General features: G+C 62.8%; 2 protein-coding genes across 3 annotated transcripts; one reads left to right on the forward strand and one right to left on the reverse strand.

The window, feature by feature from the left end:
* Positions 1 to 424: 424 nt before the first annotated feature.
* HAPLN2 (hyaluronan and proteoglycan link protein 2) lies at positions 425 to 3,711 on the reverse strand. 2 transcript variants are annotated; one of them, XM_075412089.1, is made up of 6 exons: positions 3,185 to 3,311; positions 3,025 to 3,089; positions 2,420 to 2,770; positions 1,999 to 2,115; positions 1,688 to 1,873; positions 425 to 1,550 (listed from the first exon to the last, which is right to left on the reverse strand). In XM_075412089.1, the coding sequence occupies exons 1-6, from the start codon at positions 3,223 to 3,225 to the stop codon at positions 1,267 to 1,269; spliced, it is 1,044 nt and encodes a 347-aa protein (XP_075268204.1). In that variant the 5' UTR covers positions 3,226 to 3,311; the 3' UTR covers positions 425 to 1,266. The 2 variants fall into 2 exon arrangements, with proteins under 2 accessions (XP_075268204.1, XP_075268205.1); XM_075412090.1 differs by lacking the exon at positions 3,185 to 3,311 and adding an exon at positions 3,376 to 3,711 and having other exon boundaries at positions 426 to 1,550; positions 3,025 to 3,138.
* A 2,015-nt stretch (positions 3,712 to 5,726) lies between these two features.
* Positions 5,727 to 12,278, forward strand: LOC104337247 (ammonium transporter Rh type B-like). Its single transcript, XM_075412091.1, is given in 13 exon segments — positions 5,727 to 5,800; positions 5,970 to 6,132; positions 6,135 to 6,212; positions 6,215 to 6,422; positions 7,735 to 7,921; positions 8,334 to 8,484; positions 8,620 to 8,767; positions 9,084 to 9,250; positions 9,472 to 9,609; positions 9,789 to 9,922; positions 10,126 to 10,247; positions 11,872 to 11,945; positions 12,213 to 12,278. Coding segments are annotated over 13 exon segments (1,710 nt in total).
* The last annotated feature ends 293 nt before the right edge of the window (positions 12,279 to 12,571 follow it).

A 12,571-nucleotide genomic window follows, 5' to 3' on the forward strand; every position in this document is an offset into this window, starting at 1 on the left:
GCATCACCTCCAGCTGCTTTCTCCCACCTCTGGCCCAAGGGTCCTCATCATGTGACACCCTGGTGGGGGGTGACACTGGGACATCCGAGCTGTGCCGCAGCTCAGCACCCGGCCCGGGGTGCAGGGTGGGGCTTTTGCATTGCCCAGGAAAGGCGGAAGGCATTTCTGCAGACTCGGAGTGGGTACGCGTCTCCCAAACCCCCCTCTGAGCTGCTGTGGGTTGTTAAAACCAGTAAACGGGCGGCGTGGAGCAGTGGCCTGGTCAAAAACCAGTAAACGGGTGGCATGGAGCGGTGGCCTGGTCATTTGGGGCAGCCCCAGCACAGGAGTGGGAAAAGCAGGGCTGCCCAGCCCCAAACTGGGGAGGGTGGCAGCACCCACCAGCCCCACAGAGCTGGAGACCCCCTGGCACAGCCTGGGCACACCGACGTCCCCAGGGACCGCAGAAAGAGGGGGGCACAGCCCAAAGTGCTCCCCGCATCCCAGGGTCTGGTCAGGGCTGGGATGCTGCTCCCGGCGAGGATGTGGGGCTTGGGGGGCACATCGCCAGTGCCAGGGGATGCTGGCATCTCCCCGCGCCGTCTTTCCCCCTGCGCCGTGCCAGCTCCGGTGCTTTTTATAGCTCTCCCTGGCTGTGTCGAGCAGCAAAACTCAGAAACCCCCGGCGCGCAGTGCCAGGAACACCGATAACCCTCGGGACAGGGCGGCTGGGGGGGCCGTACTGGCTGCCCCGCTGCTGGAGGTGGAAAATCCTTGTGAAATTCCCCTCCTTGAGAGGCCAGACAGTCCCAGGGGGCAGAGGCCAGGCAAGAGCGCGGCTTTGCCGCGCAGCTTTACCGTCACTTTATTAATCGAGAAGGCGAAACGCCATTAGTCACGCTCGTTAATGCCCAGCGCTCCGGCGCGCTTGCACCAGGCAGAGTCCTCGTGGCTGCAGGGAGCGAGGGATGCACTGGGTCTGGGGAACAAGCAGCCTGCGCTGCCAGCTGGGGAGGCTGGATCCAACCCCCTTCCCGGCCCAGCAACGGGTCTGGCTTCTCCACCAAGCCCCAGACACCCCACAAGCCCCAAAGCAGGCTGGAGTGTGGGGAGCAGCTCCGTCAGAGGATGCCCCGAGCACCCAAACCCAGCTCTATCGCTCCATCGGAGGATGCGTGAACCACCCGAAATCCCCGGGACACCCCCCTCAAGCTCTCTGCCCGGGGGACGAGGGCCAGCGTCCCACCGCCGTCCCCTCCGCTCAGCCCGCCTCACCTCCCGGCGTTCCTATTTCTCCGTGAAGCAGTAGGTGCCGTAGGTCCGCAGCTCCTTGCTGGGAAAGCCGAAGCTGCGGACACCGGGGTCCGGCAGCCCCCCGCAGCGCTCGCGGGGGGCGGTGATGGGGTACCGCACGCTGCCGTCTGCCAGCCACCCCCCGTCGCAGCGATCCAGCTGGGAAAACTTCCAGGCAGAGTAGAGCTGCCCCACTTTGGCAATGGCGGCCCCGTGGTTGCGGCACGCTTGCCCGGCCTCCTTGAAGTTCAGGTGGCCCCGGATGAAGTAGACCTGGCCTGGGGATGGACGGGGACACGGTGGGCAAGCGGCCGCCACGGATGGTGTCCTGGGAACAACCCCAGCCCAGACGCAAAGCTGGGTGGGTGTCAGGGTTGAATGCCGCCGTGGGAGGGACTGGGGACCCCAGCGCTACCTTGAAGAGCGGAGGTGAAGCAGAAAGCGTCGTAGCGGTCCTTCTGCTTGTCCCTGGCCCCGTAGGTCCGGACGCCTGGCAGGAGGAGCCGGCCGCCGCACGGCTCCCGAGAGTTGATGATGGGGTAGTGGACGGTCCCGTCGAGGATCCAGCCCGCGTTGCACCAGTCCAGACCCTCCGTCCAGGCTGCGGAGCGAGAGGCGGCTCAGCGCCGGCGCTTCCCTCCTCCCACACCCAGCGAGGCATGTTTTGGGGCAGATGAGGAGGTTTTTGGGTCGTTTTGGGGTTGGTTTTTTTTTTGGATGCTTCACCTTTGTAGAGCTGCTGGTAGGTGGCGAGGCGGGAGTCCTGCTGCTCGCAGGCTCGCTTGGCTTCGTGGTAGTTGAATTTGTAGCGCCCGTTGCTGGGCTGGTAGGGGAAGACGACGCCTGTGGGGACAGGGACAGAGACAGGGAGGGAGGGTGAAGCAGATGCTCTCCCCGAGGAGGCTTTGGCTTATCATTTAGTAGGCATGGCGGTGATGGCTTGACGGTCGGACTTGATGATCATCAAGGTCTTTTCCAGCCTGAATGATTCTATGATCGTCCCCAGGGATTCTGTGTTGAAGGTAAAACTTCAGAGGGCATTGCAACAGGGGACACAAGACGTGGAGGCACCCAGCCGCAGACCCCCCAGTCCAGCCAGGGTCCCCTCTCCGCTCCCCCCCACGTCCCCTCGGGAGCCCGGCCTCACCTTCAAGGTGCAACGTCAGCGAGACGCTCTCGTCCTCCAGCCCGTTGACGAGCTGGCAGCGGTAGCGTCCCTCGTCTTCCAGAGCCACGTCGGTGATGGTGAGCGAGGCGTCATAGCGGTGGCTGTGCCGCAGGCGCACCCGGGGGCTCAGTGGCCCGTAGTTCTTGTGGTACAACCCGTTGGTGATGATGATGATGCTCTCCCGGTAGTTGGCCGGCTCCACCTTGCTCCACTTCACGCGGTAGTTGCGGGGCAGGGCACGCAGGACGCAGGGCAGGGTGGCCGTGGCACCCCGCTGCGTGTGCACCGCAGCGTGGAGGGGCTCCAGCAGGTACTGCAGGTGTGGGGGGGCTGCGGCACCCCCGGGGCTGCCTCAGCATCAGCTCTCCGCGGAGCGTTGCCGTGGTCCCACCACTCCTTCAATACCTCCCGATGCCCCTCGAGCCCCGTCGGCACCTCCAGCCTGGTTTCCACCACCCAGCCTGGCTCCTTTCCCCCCTCCTGCAACCCCCTGCCCTGGCTGGACCCCCCCAGCATCACCTCCCTCCTCCAGCACCGACCCCAAACACCAGCACCCCGTCCTCCCCCCGGGCCCTGCTCCCTACCCGGGCTCCCCGTCGGCCGCTGGATGATGCTCGATGCCAAAGGTGCTGCCAAGAACCCGAGGGAGCTGAGCAGGAGAAGCCGGAGCATCCTCAGAGCTGGGGACAGGACAGTGCCTGGGGGTGGGGGGCACAGGGGTCAGGGGTGCGCAGCGGGACATACCCTGGGGTTTGGTAGGGACCGGAGGACGTGGCGGGGGGCATCTGCAGCGCTTGCTGCTGGGGATGCTGTGGGGCCGATGGATGGCCCTGCTCCGTCGAGGGCTCACCAGTGCGTGAAGGGGATGTCCCCTCTCAGGACACCGAGCCAACAAACTGTGCCAGCTCTCCTCCCCGGCGCCCCACACCTCTTACCGTCCCCAGCCACCTCCTTTGGAGAGCCACCGGTCCCATCCAAAGCCTCCGGCACGGGTCCTGCCCCGGCGCCCGCCGCGTCCCGTCTCCGTCACAGCCGCCCCATCGCGGGGCCGAAGGCTCTGGGAAGGTCAAACCTGCGTCACGGTGCTGCCAGGAAGAGGGGACACGGGGACGCGGCGAGCGGGTGCTCCCGGCCAGGCCCTGCTCTGTCACCGTCCCGGGGCGGGCAGCGTCCCGGCAGCCCCGCGTCGCCCCGGTCCCTTGGCACTTGCTCCCATGGTGCGCGGGCGCGGCGAGTGCCGGCCGTGCCCTCGCTCCCTGCCCTGTCGCCGTCTCTTCCCGCTTTCTTCTCGCTTTTTTTATTCTCGCCCCAACACCTCCCCGAGGAACGCACGGGGAGGAGGAAGCACAATTTCCCATTGTGAGCATCTTTCTCGTTATTGTTCTGCTCGGCAAAACACAGCGCGCTCGGCTAACAAACATCCCTTTATTTGCAGGCTACAGTGGCGGGGAATTCAGGGAAAACGGCTCTGGCAGCCCCTCGGGCCAGCAAAACCTCCCCTCGGCATCGGCCCCCAGCACCAGGACAGTGATCTTTGCTCCTGTAGATGGCTGTGCAATGGTTAATTTAATGCCCCCCCACCACATATTCAACGGGAGGATGCTGCTCCCATCCTTTGGGGCTCCCACGGGTCACGCAGGGGGGGTCCCACTGCTCCTGCGTCCCACCGGCCTCACCCTGCCCCGTGAAAAGGCGCTGGGGAGGCTTCCCCGTCATCGCCGTGGGGCCGGGACACTGCCGGGAGCAAAACAAGGCCACACAATGGGGCTGTGTTCTGGGCTCCCGCATCTTCTCCCTCCCCCAGGGTCCATCTCCAGGGGCAGAGGAAGCTCCGCTCAAAGGGAACGCAAGACAAGCAGCGTCTGTCCCCAGCACCAAAGGACGCGGCCGTCCCGGCTTCGCCGTGGCACGCACGGCGCTTCCCCGGGGGGAAGCGGCACCGGGGTGGGCGCTGGGTCCCCTGCCCCTGTTCAGATTCGGCTGCTTCTGCGGAGGGGTGAATGCAATAACCTGCGTGACTTCGATGCCAGCAGGCTGGGCTGGAAGCCTCCGAGGCTCTGGTCAGGGCCTGGGGTCATTTTAAGGAGAAAAAGGTGTCCAGAGCTGTGCTACCCTCAGGCAGAGGAAGGCTAAACCACAGCAGCACTGCACGCTCCTCTCCCGCGTCTCCCCACCGGCATTTTGCGGGCCCGTCGAGGTTCGGAGAGTGCCCATGGTCTCCCTCCATCACATCCCCGCTCCTTCCCCTGCCCACGGCTGCAAAAGCGGAGCCTGCTCCGCGGCAGAGGATGCCGTTTCCCGGCTCCGCGGTCCCACGAACAAATTCTTGTGTCTTTCCCAAGTGAAGGCGATAACTACACCCTTCGGCTCTCGCAAAGCCGCAGCCCAAAGCAGGACGCTCGCCGGGGCCTCCAGAAGTGACTCATTCCCCTTCTCCATCCCGTTGGCGTCAGGGCACGACCCCCGCCCGACGCTGCTCATCTGAGATCATACTTTGGCCCGGCGCGATGGAAAGGATTTACCCGAGTCACTTCCCAAACACACGCTGTGTTTTACTTCTCGGCTCCTTTTCTCTTCCTCTCCCTTTTTGGGCTTCATCCCCGCTCTCGCTGCGGCACAAACACCTCTCTGCAATGGCAGAAGCGGCCAAAGAAAAGCAAACCCTCATGTTTCAGCTCCCCCCCCACCTCTCCTGGCAGCCTCTGACTCCGCTCCTCGCCCTTGTTTTTCAAGGCTCAGCTTCTCCTCCTCCCCACGCAGCCCCACAGGCAACCTCTCCCCCAAAGCCCCCAGGACCATCATTTTTCCTACTGACCAAGAGGCTTAAACCTGGCTTTGCTGAGCTTCTCCTCCTCCCCACGGGCAACCTCCCCACCAAAGCCCCCCAGGACCATCATTTTTCCTACTGACCAGGGGGCCTAAACCTGGCTTTGCTGAGCTTCTCCTCCCCGCCACGGGCAACCTCCCCACCAAAGCCCCCCAGGACCATCATTTTTCCTACTGACCAGGGGGCCTAAACCTGGCTTTGCTGAGCTTCTCCTCCTCCCCACGGGCAACCTCCCCACCAAAGCCCCCCAGGACCATCATTTTTCCTACTGACCAGGAAGCTTAAACCTGGCTTTGCTGAGCTTCTCCTCCTCCCCACGGGCAACCTCCCCACCAAAGCCCCCCAGGACCATCATTTTTCCTACTGATCAGGGGGCTTAAGACGGGGCTTTGCTGAGCTTCTCCTCCTCCCCACGCAGCCCCATGGGCAACCTCCCCACCAAAGTCCCCCAGGACCACCATGTTTCCTACTGACCTGGGGGGGTTTAAACCTGGCTTTGCTGAGCTTGCCGGAGCCCAGCACCTCTGCAGCGGGTCAGTCCCCGCCGCACTCACCACTCCAACCTCCAACTGACCCAATCGCCCCAAACCATCACAGTTCTCCTATGCTGAACCCCCAGAGCGGCTGAAACCTCGGGGGCTCCCCCCATTCACGGCTCCCCCCACCCCAAATCCCATCCTGACCCCCTGGCACCCAGCCGAGACGGACGCTGACACCGCCAGCCCCGCATGCTTCCCCAGCACAGTGGCCCGAGCCGTCTGACGGGACAAAACCAGATGCCGAGGCGTGCCGGGGCGGCTGGCCTGGGGTTTCCGTGTTGGCAGCTCCGTCCCGCTCCCGACCAGCTCTTCCGCCCTTGGGAAGCACCGAGGCGAGGGCAGGACCTGGCAGCCACCCTGGCGGGCGGAGTTTGAAGCCCCAGCGCGTTTCTCCTCTTGTCTCCCCAGTTTCGGGGGGTTTTCTTGGCCCCGCCACCCCGCAACATGTCCAATGCCTCGAGGCTCCAGCTCTCCGGGCTGTGCTTTCTCCTCCAAATCCTCACCATCATCCTCTTCGCCGTCTTTGTCCGGTACAGCCCCGAGAGCGGCTCCAGCCTCTGCTCCCAGCAGCTGAACTGCAGCTGGAGAAACCAGGACCCGGGTTCTCAGCACCCCCGTGAGTACCCCGGCCCCGGGTGGGTGCAGGGAGCGGCTCGAGCTGGTCCCCAGGCGCTGTTGAGGGGGTGGCAGGGGATGTCACTACGCTCGCTCCGGGCTGCAGACCTGTCGCACCGTCCAGCTCCGCATCGGACTCCAGAATAAAGCAGAGGAGGGGGAACATCAGGCTGCAGGGTTGGGGTATCAGCACATCCCACCGAGCAGGGGTCAGCGGGTGGAAAGCAGCCGCGCTGCGAGGATTTCCCACACGCTTGGACAAAGCCAGGGCTAAAACAGGGGTATTTGGGTCTAGGACGCGCGTGTCAGCAGCTGGAGAGCAGAGGGATCGCTCAGTGCAGTGGGAAACCTGGGATTGTCCCCCTGTCCCCAGAGAGGGAGCTGCTCCTGGCACTTCGGGCTCTGCAAAGCTTCCCACCGACCTGCCGGGTTTTGCAGTGCCGAGGGGCTCTCACCGAGCCCCTTTCCCTGAGGATTCGGCTCCCTCAGTGCTGCCGCGGCGTCCAACGCGGGGCTGGGGGTCCATCCCACCAGGAGCATCCTCCTGCACGCCGGGCATTGCTGCGGAGCTCATCCCGGGCTGGGGGACGAGGGACTGACCCCGGCTTTCCCGAGGCAAAGGCAAGGCAGGCGACGGGCAGGGAGCCTCCGGAGGGCCCTGGCCGAGGGACAGGAGCTGAGCCGAGCCCAGCGGGGAGCAGGCAGCAGGCAGGTTCTCCCAGTTTCACCAGCCCACGTTACCCCACCCAGCGCAGGCAGTGACTCACGGCTCCGGGGCATGGCCAAGGGGTGCAAAGGGCGTTTAGCCCAAGTGAGAATCCCGTCCCCTCTCCTCTGACTGGTCCCAGTTTGCTGTTCACCCTTCTGGTCCTCTCGTTCCATGAAGTGGGACGTGATGTTTCCAGGGGCAGCAAAGAGGTCCCTGCGGGGGTGGCTGACATCTCAGACCCAACTCTGTGCTGGTGTAATGGGCGTAGACGGCTCTCAGCCACCTCAAGATGTTTCTGGGCTGTGGAGTGAGCCACGTGCAGGTACGGCCTCGGTTGCAAACAGGGTGGCAGGGCCACGTCAGGCGAGGATGGCGTTACCTGTCACTAGCACAAGCTACAACGGGTCACGCTCACTGCTGGAGATCTCCAAAGGAGATCCAAGGCCAGATCCACCACGGTTCCAGAAGCACGCAGGTGGAGCAAGGCTGATTTACATTGGCTGAAGCCTTCAGCGCCTCAAAACCTGGTAGAACAGAGGGTGTTTAAGCCCCCCCAGGGGGACCAGCAGGCAGCAGACCCGTCCTTCTGCCTCTCCTCCTCCAGGTTTCTGGGATGTCCACCTCCAAGCTCTCCTGGGCTTCGGGCTCCTCATGTCTTTCCTCAGCCGCTACGGCCCAGGCAGCGTGGCCATCAACATCCTCGTCGTGGCCTTCGCCATCCAGTGGGCTGTACTGATCCAGGGGTTTTTCTTTTTCTTCCTGAACGGCAAAATTTATGTGGGAGCTCAGAGGTAAGGCAGAAGGGGGCTGCCACTGCCTGGCCACACTCGCCCCAGGTCCAGCCCTGGCACGCTGGCTCCCTCCTCTGTAAAACTCACAGCTCTGCTTTGGAGGAGGATTATGAGGACAAGTAGGACTTCTGGGTTATTTGAGTGCCATACTAGTAAGGGCCACGTAAGTACTGCCAATGTCACAGCCAGGCACTCAGAGGGGCACACCGGCCCCCGCCTGCCTCGAGCCCGGCTGTCCCTTTGTCACCAACGTGGCGAAGCTCGGGCTGCCCGTTCGGCTTGCAGGAGCGGTGGGACGCAGGGCTGCAGGCTCAGCTCCCGTCCTCCCCACCCTGCTCTCCCCAGCGCCCGCGCTCGCCCCTCGGCAGCGCCAGACCCAGCCTCACCCCCACGCCTTCCTTCTCCTTCCCAGCATGGTCAGTGCCGACTTCTGCACCGCAGCCGTGCTGATCTCCACCGGAGCCGTTCTGGGCAGGGTAAACCCCGTCCAGATGTTGCTGCTGACCCTGCTGGGAGTTGTCCTCTTCACTCTCAATGAATATGTCCTGCTCAGTCTCATGGGGGTGAGTCACCGATTGGGGGGGCCCACCAGAAAGGGGTGACTACAGGTTTGGGCTCCTCATGTCAAGACCTGCCCTGCCTGTAGAGACAAATCCCACTCCCTCCCTTCCTGTACGGTGTTTTTCTGTACCCACCAGGTAAGTGACAGCGGGGGCTCCTTGACCATCCACACCTTCGGTGCTTATTTTGGCTTGATAGTTTCCCGGATCTTGTACCAGCCCCATATGGAGAAGAGGAAAGAGCAGCAGGACACAGGGCATCAGCCAGATTTCTTTGCTGTGGTTGGTACGGAGCTCAAATCCTACAGCACTGGAGTCGTAGAGATGGTGGTGGAAGGACCATCACCAACTTTAGGACAGCGTGGCTGTAGCTTTGATCAGCAGAGTCCTGAAAGCCATCAAGGACAGAGGTCCTCCGCCTCTCTGGGGACCTGTCCTGGGGCTGCACCATCCTCGCCAGGAAAAACCTTTTCCTCGTGTCCAACCTGAATCTCCCATGCTGCAAGCTGTGACCACTTGAATCTCTTGGCACTAGCAAGAAGTTTCTTTCCTACAAGGGATCAACCCCAACATCAAAACCTGCCTGTTCCCCTTCACTGCAGGAACCATCTACTTGTGGATCTTCTGGCCCAGCTTCACCTCGGCCACCATGGTCCGTGACAACGCCGAGCCCTGGGCAGTGCTCAACACCTACTTCTCGCTGGCAGCAAGCACCCTGGCCACCTTTGTCCTCTGGCCCATCCTCCACGAGGAGGGCACACTGCGGGTGGTAGGTCCTCTCCTGGGACAAACCCAAGTCTCATGCACTGCCCACATCCCTTCTCACAGGGATGGAGAGCACGAATATACCCGGGGCAAAAGGGGATGCCCGTTAGGTTTTCTTAGGTTCATTAAGACCCAGTTTGATCCCTGAGGAAGCCCAAATCCCTCCAGCCCCACACTGATGTCCTCCAAGGAGCCAATTCCCCTGACCACGTCCTACCTCATCAGGTTCAGATCCAGGATGCCACCTTGGCTGGTGCGGTCATTATGGGTATGGCTGGGGAGATGCTGGTCACCCCCTTCGGGGCCCTCATCGCGGGGTTTCTGGCCGGCGTGATCCCCCCGCTTGGCTTCAAGTTCCTCACGGTAGGTCGCCTCGGGACAGCCAAGGACACTGGCCCCAGGTCAGGGGACCACCCGTCTCTGGAGGAGGCTGCATTGCCAACCTGCAGCTCCCAAACCTGCAGACACCGAGCTGTGGGCGCAGCCTCCCTGGGCCAGCATGCCCCATCCGAACCCCAGCTCTTCTGTAATGCTCTCCCCAGCCCACCCTGCGCTCCAGGCTGAAAATCCAGGACACGTGTGGGGTCCACAACGTCCACGGGCTGCCGGGGATCGTGGGCACCTTGCTGGGGACGCTGCTGACGGCACTGGCCACTGCGGACGCTTACGGTGACAGGTGAGAAGAGCCACTTTTAGAGGGGCCAGTGGCTCCATGCACACACCTGGGGCCACCACGGCCACTGAAAACAAGGATGCCCCATGCACTCTCTGTTACAGCACCCCCTCATAGCACATCACCCAGAGCAATGAACGGAGCCCCCCGTTTCCCATCTGGGGATACCAAGCTCCCCAAAAACCCATCCCCACTCCAACTTGCAGGCTGGAGCTCGTATTCCCGCTGGTGGCCCAGGGCAGCCGGACGCCCACCGACCAGGCACTCAGCCAGCTCTGCGCCCTGCCCGTCACCCTGCTGCTCGCCATGCTCGGGGGCTGCCTCACCGGTGAGTTTTGTCCCCAGTGGGATGGGACAGAGGGCGAGAGAGGCAGGGGAAGCGATGGATTGCAGGCTGGATCGATGGGCCGAGGTCAATCGTAGGAGGTTCAACGGGGTGAAGTGCCAGGTCCTGGAGTACTGCGTCCAGTTCTGGGCTCCCCAGTTAAAGAAAGATGAGGAGCTACTGGAGGGAGCCCAGTGCAGGGCTAAGAGGATGATGAGGGGACTGGAGCATCTCTCCTCCGAGGAGAGGCTGAGGGAGCTGGGCTTGTTCAGCGTGGAGAAGAGAAGGCTGCGAGGGGACCTTAGAAATGCCGATCAATATCTGCAGGGGGGGGTCAGGAGGACGGGGCCAGGCTCTTTGCAATGGTGCCCAGCGACAGGACAAGGGGCAACGGGCACAAACTGGAGCAGAGGAAGCTCCAGCTGAACCCGAGGAAGAACTTCTTCCCTCTGAGGGTGACGGAGCCCTGGCTCAGGCTGCCCAGGGAGGCTGTGGAGTCTCCTTCTCTGGAGATATTCCAACCCCCCCTGGACACAGTCCTGTGCAGCCTGCCCTGGGTGACCCTGCTTGGGCAGGGGGTTGGACTGGGTGACCCACAGAGGTCCCTCCCAAACCCTAACATTCTGTGATTCTGTCCTGCCCTTGGGTCACAACAACCCCATGCAACGCTCCAGGCTTGGGGAGAGTGACTGGAGAGCTGCTCCACGGAAAAGGACCTGGGGTGCTGGTCGAGAGCCGGCTGAACATGGGCCAGCAGTGTGCCCAGGTGGCCAAGAAGGCCAACGGCATCCTGACTTGGATCAGAAATGGTGTGGCCAGCAGGAGCAGGGCAGGGATCGTGCCCCTGTGCTTGGCACTGGTGAGGCCTCACTCCAAGCAGGACATGGAGGGGCTGGAGCATGTCCAGAGCAGGACAGCGAGGCTGGGGAGGGGTCTGGAGAACAAGTCCGATGAGGAGCGGCTGAGGGAGCTGGGGCTATTCAGTGTGGAGGAGGCTGAGGGGGGACCTCATCGCTCTCTACAGCTCCCTGACAGGAGTGGGGCTTGGTCTCTTCTCCCAAGTAACCAGTGACAGGACGAGAGGAAATGGCCTCAAGTTGTGTCAGGGGAGGTTCAGATTGGATATTGGGGAAAAATTCTTTGCTGGAAGAGTGGTCAGGCCTTGGACCAGGCTGCCCAGGGCGGTGGTGGAGTCCCCATCCCTGAAGGGGTTCAAAGAACACGTAGATGTGGGACTTGGGGACATGGTTTAGCAGGCATGGGGGTGTTGGGTTGATGGTTGGACATGATGATCTTAGAATCAGAGAATCGCCGAATCATGAAGGTTGAGAGGTCTTTTCCAACCTTCATGATTCGGCGATTCTCTGATTTTGGGGAAAAGTCGGGCAGAACCCGGCGGTGCTCGGCGCTGCGCAAACCCCCCCAAAGACCGGGGCTGGGGCTGCCCCGGGGGACCGGAGCTCCCCCCGGGGACCGGAGCCGGGCCCGGGGCTGCCCGGGGGACCGGAGCCCGGTGCAGCCAACCCGGCGTTGCCGCTAGATGTCAGGGGAAGCCCGGCGAGAGGAGCCGGGCTGGGGCAGCTCGCCCGGCTCTCACACGCCCTCGCCCGGCTTTCGGCATCTTTAGGAGGCGTCCTGAAAATGAAGGGGTTGAGATCTCCTCCGGACAAGCCGTACTTGGAAAAGGAGGTCCTCTGCGAGGTAAAGCTGGGGGTTTGCTGCTAAAACAACAAAAAAACCCCAAAACAAAACAAACAAAAATATGAAATAAAGGGGGTTACGGAATTCAGGCAGCAGCAGGGGTTGGATGCTGCTTCCCCGGCTGCCAACACCCTTCATCCTCCTGCAGAAGGGTGTAGGGTGGGAGACAGCTTCATTAAAGCCCTCCCCCAGGTCCCCACTTCTCCCCTCCCAGTCCCCTTTTGCCCCGAGCAGGGCTCATTTCTGCCCCTCTCTGCATTGGTACAGGTGGCCGAGGAAGGATGCGACCGTGGGGCGAGCAGAAAGCAGCCGGCCACCAGCACCTTGGTCTAACGGCCCCGACCCCTGGTGAGGTCCTGCACCACCAGGCTCAACCCTCTGCCAGCATCGCCAGTGCTGGCAGCTTCTGGCAGCCTGGATTTCCCAGCAGCCGGCTCCGGAGACAGCCTGGCTTGTCCCCATGTGGGAACCAGCTCCTGGTCCCAAAGGTTTTGGGAGCAGCCGGGTGCCTGCAGGCCTTTGCAGGGTGATGAGATGCTGGAGAGATGTGGGTGCCTGCTGTGGGAGCGACTCGGCTTGCTCCAGGGACACCTCAGGGTGTCCAGACTTGGCTCAGTCACTTCCCC

Source organism: Opisthocomus hoazin, unplaced genomic scaffold, assembly GCF_030867145.1.
Source record: "Opisthocomus hoazin isolate bOpiHoa1 unplaced genomic scaffold, bOpiHoa1.hap1 HAP1_SCAFFOLD_192, whole genome shotgun sequence".
Lineage (NCBI taxonomy): Eukaryota > Metazoa > Chordata > Aves > Opisthocomiformes > Opisthocomidae > Opisthocomus > Opisthocomus hoazin.

Excerpts from the sequence above, each read along its gene's own strand:
- HAPLN2 (XM_075412089.1), bottom strand. The coding sequence starts at position 3,225 with ATGCCCCCCGCCACGTCCTCCGGTCCCTACCAAACCCCAGG. Across the intron at positions 3,090-3,184 it reads GGTCCCTACCAAACCCCAGG|CTCCCTCGGGTTCTTGGCAG; the intron begins GTATGTCCCGCT and ends TCTCCTGCTCAG. Across the intron at positions 2,116-2,419 it reads GCTGACGTTGCACCTTGAAG|GCGTCGTCTTCCCCTACCAG; the intron begins GTGAGGCCGGGC and ends CTGTCCCCACAG.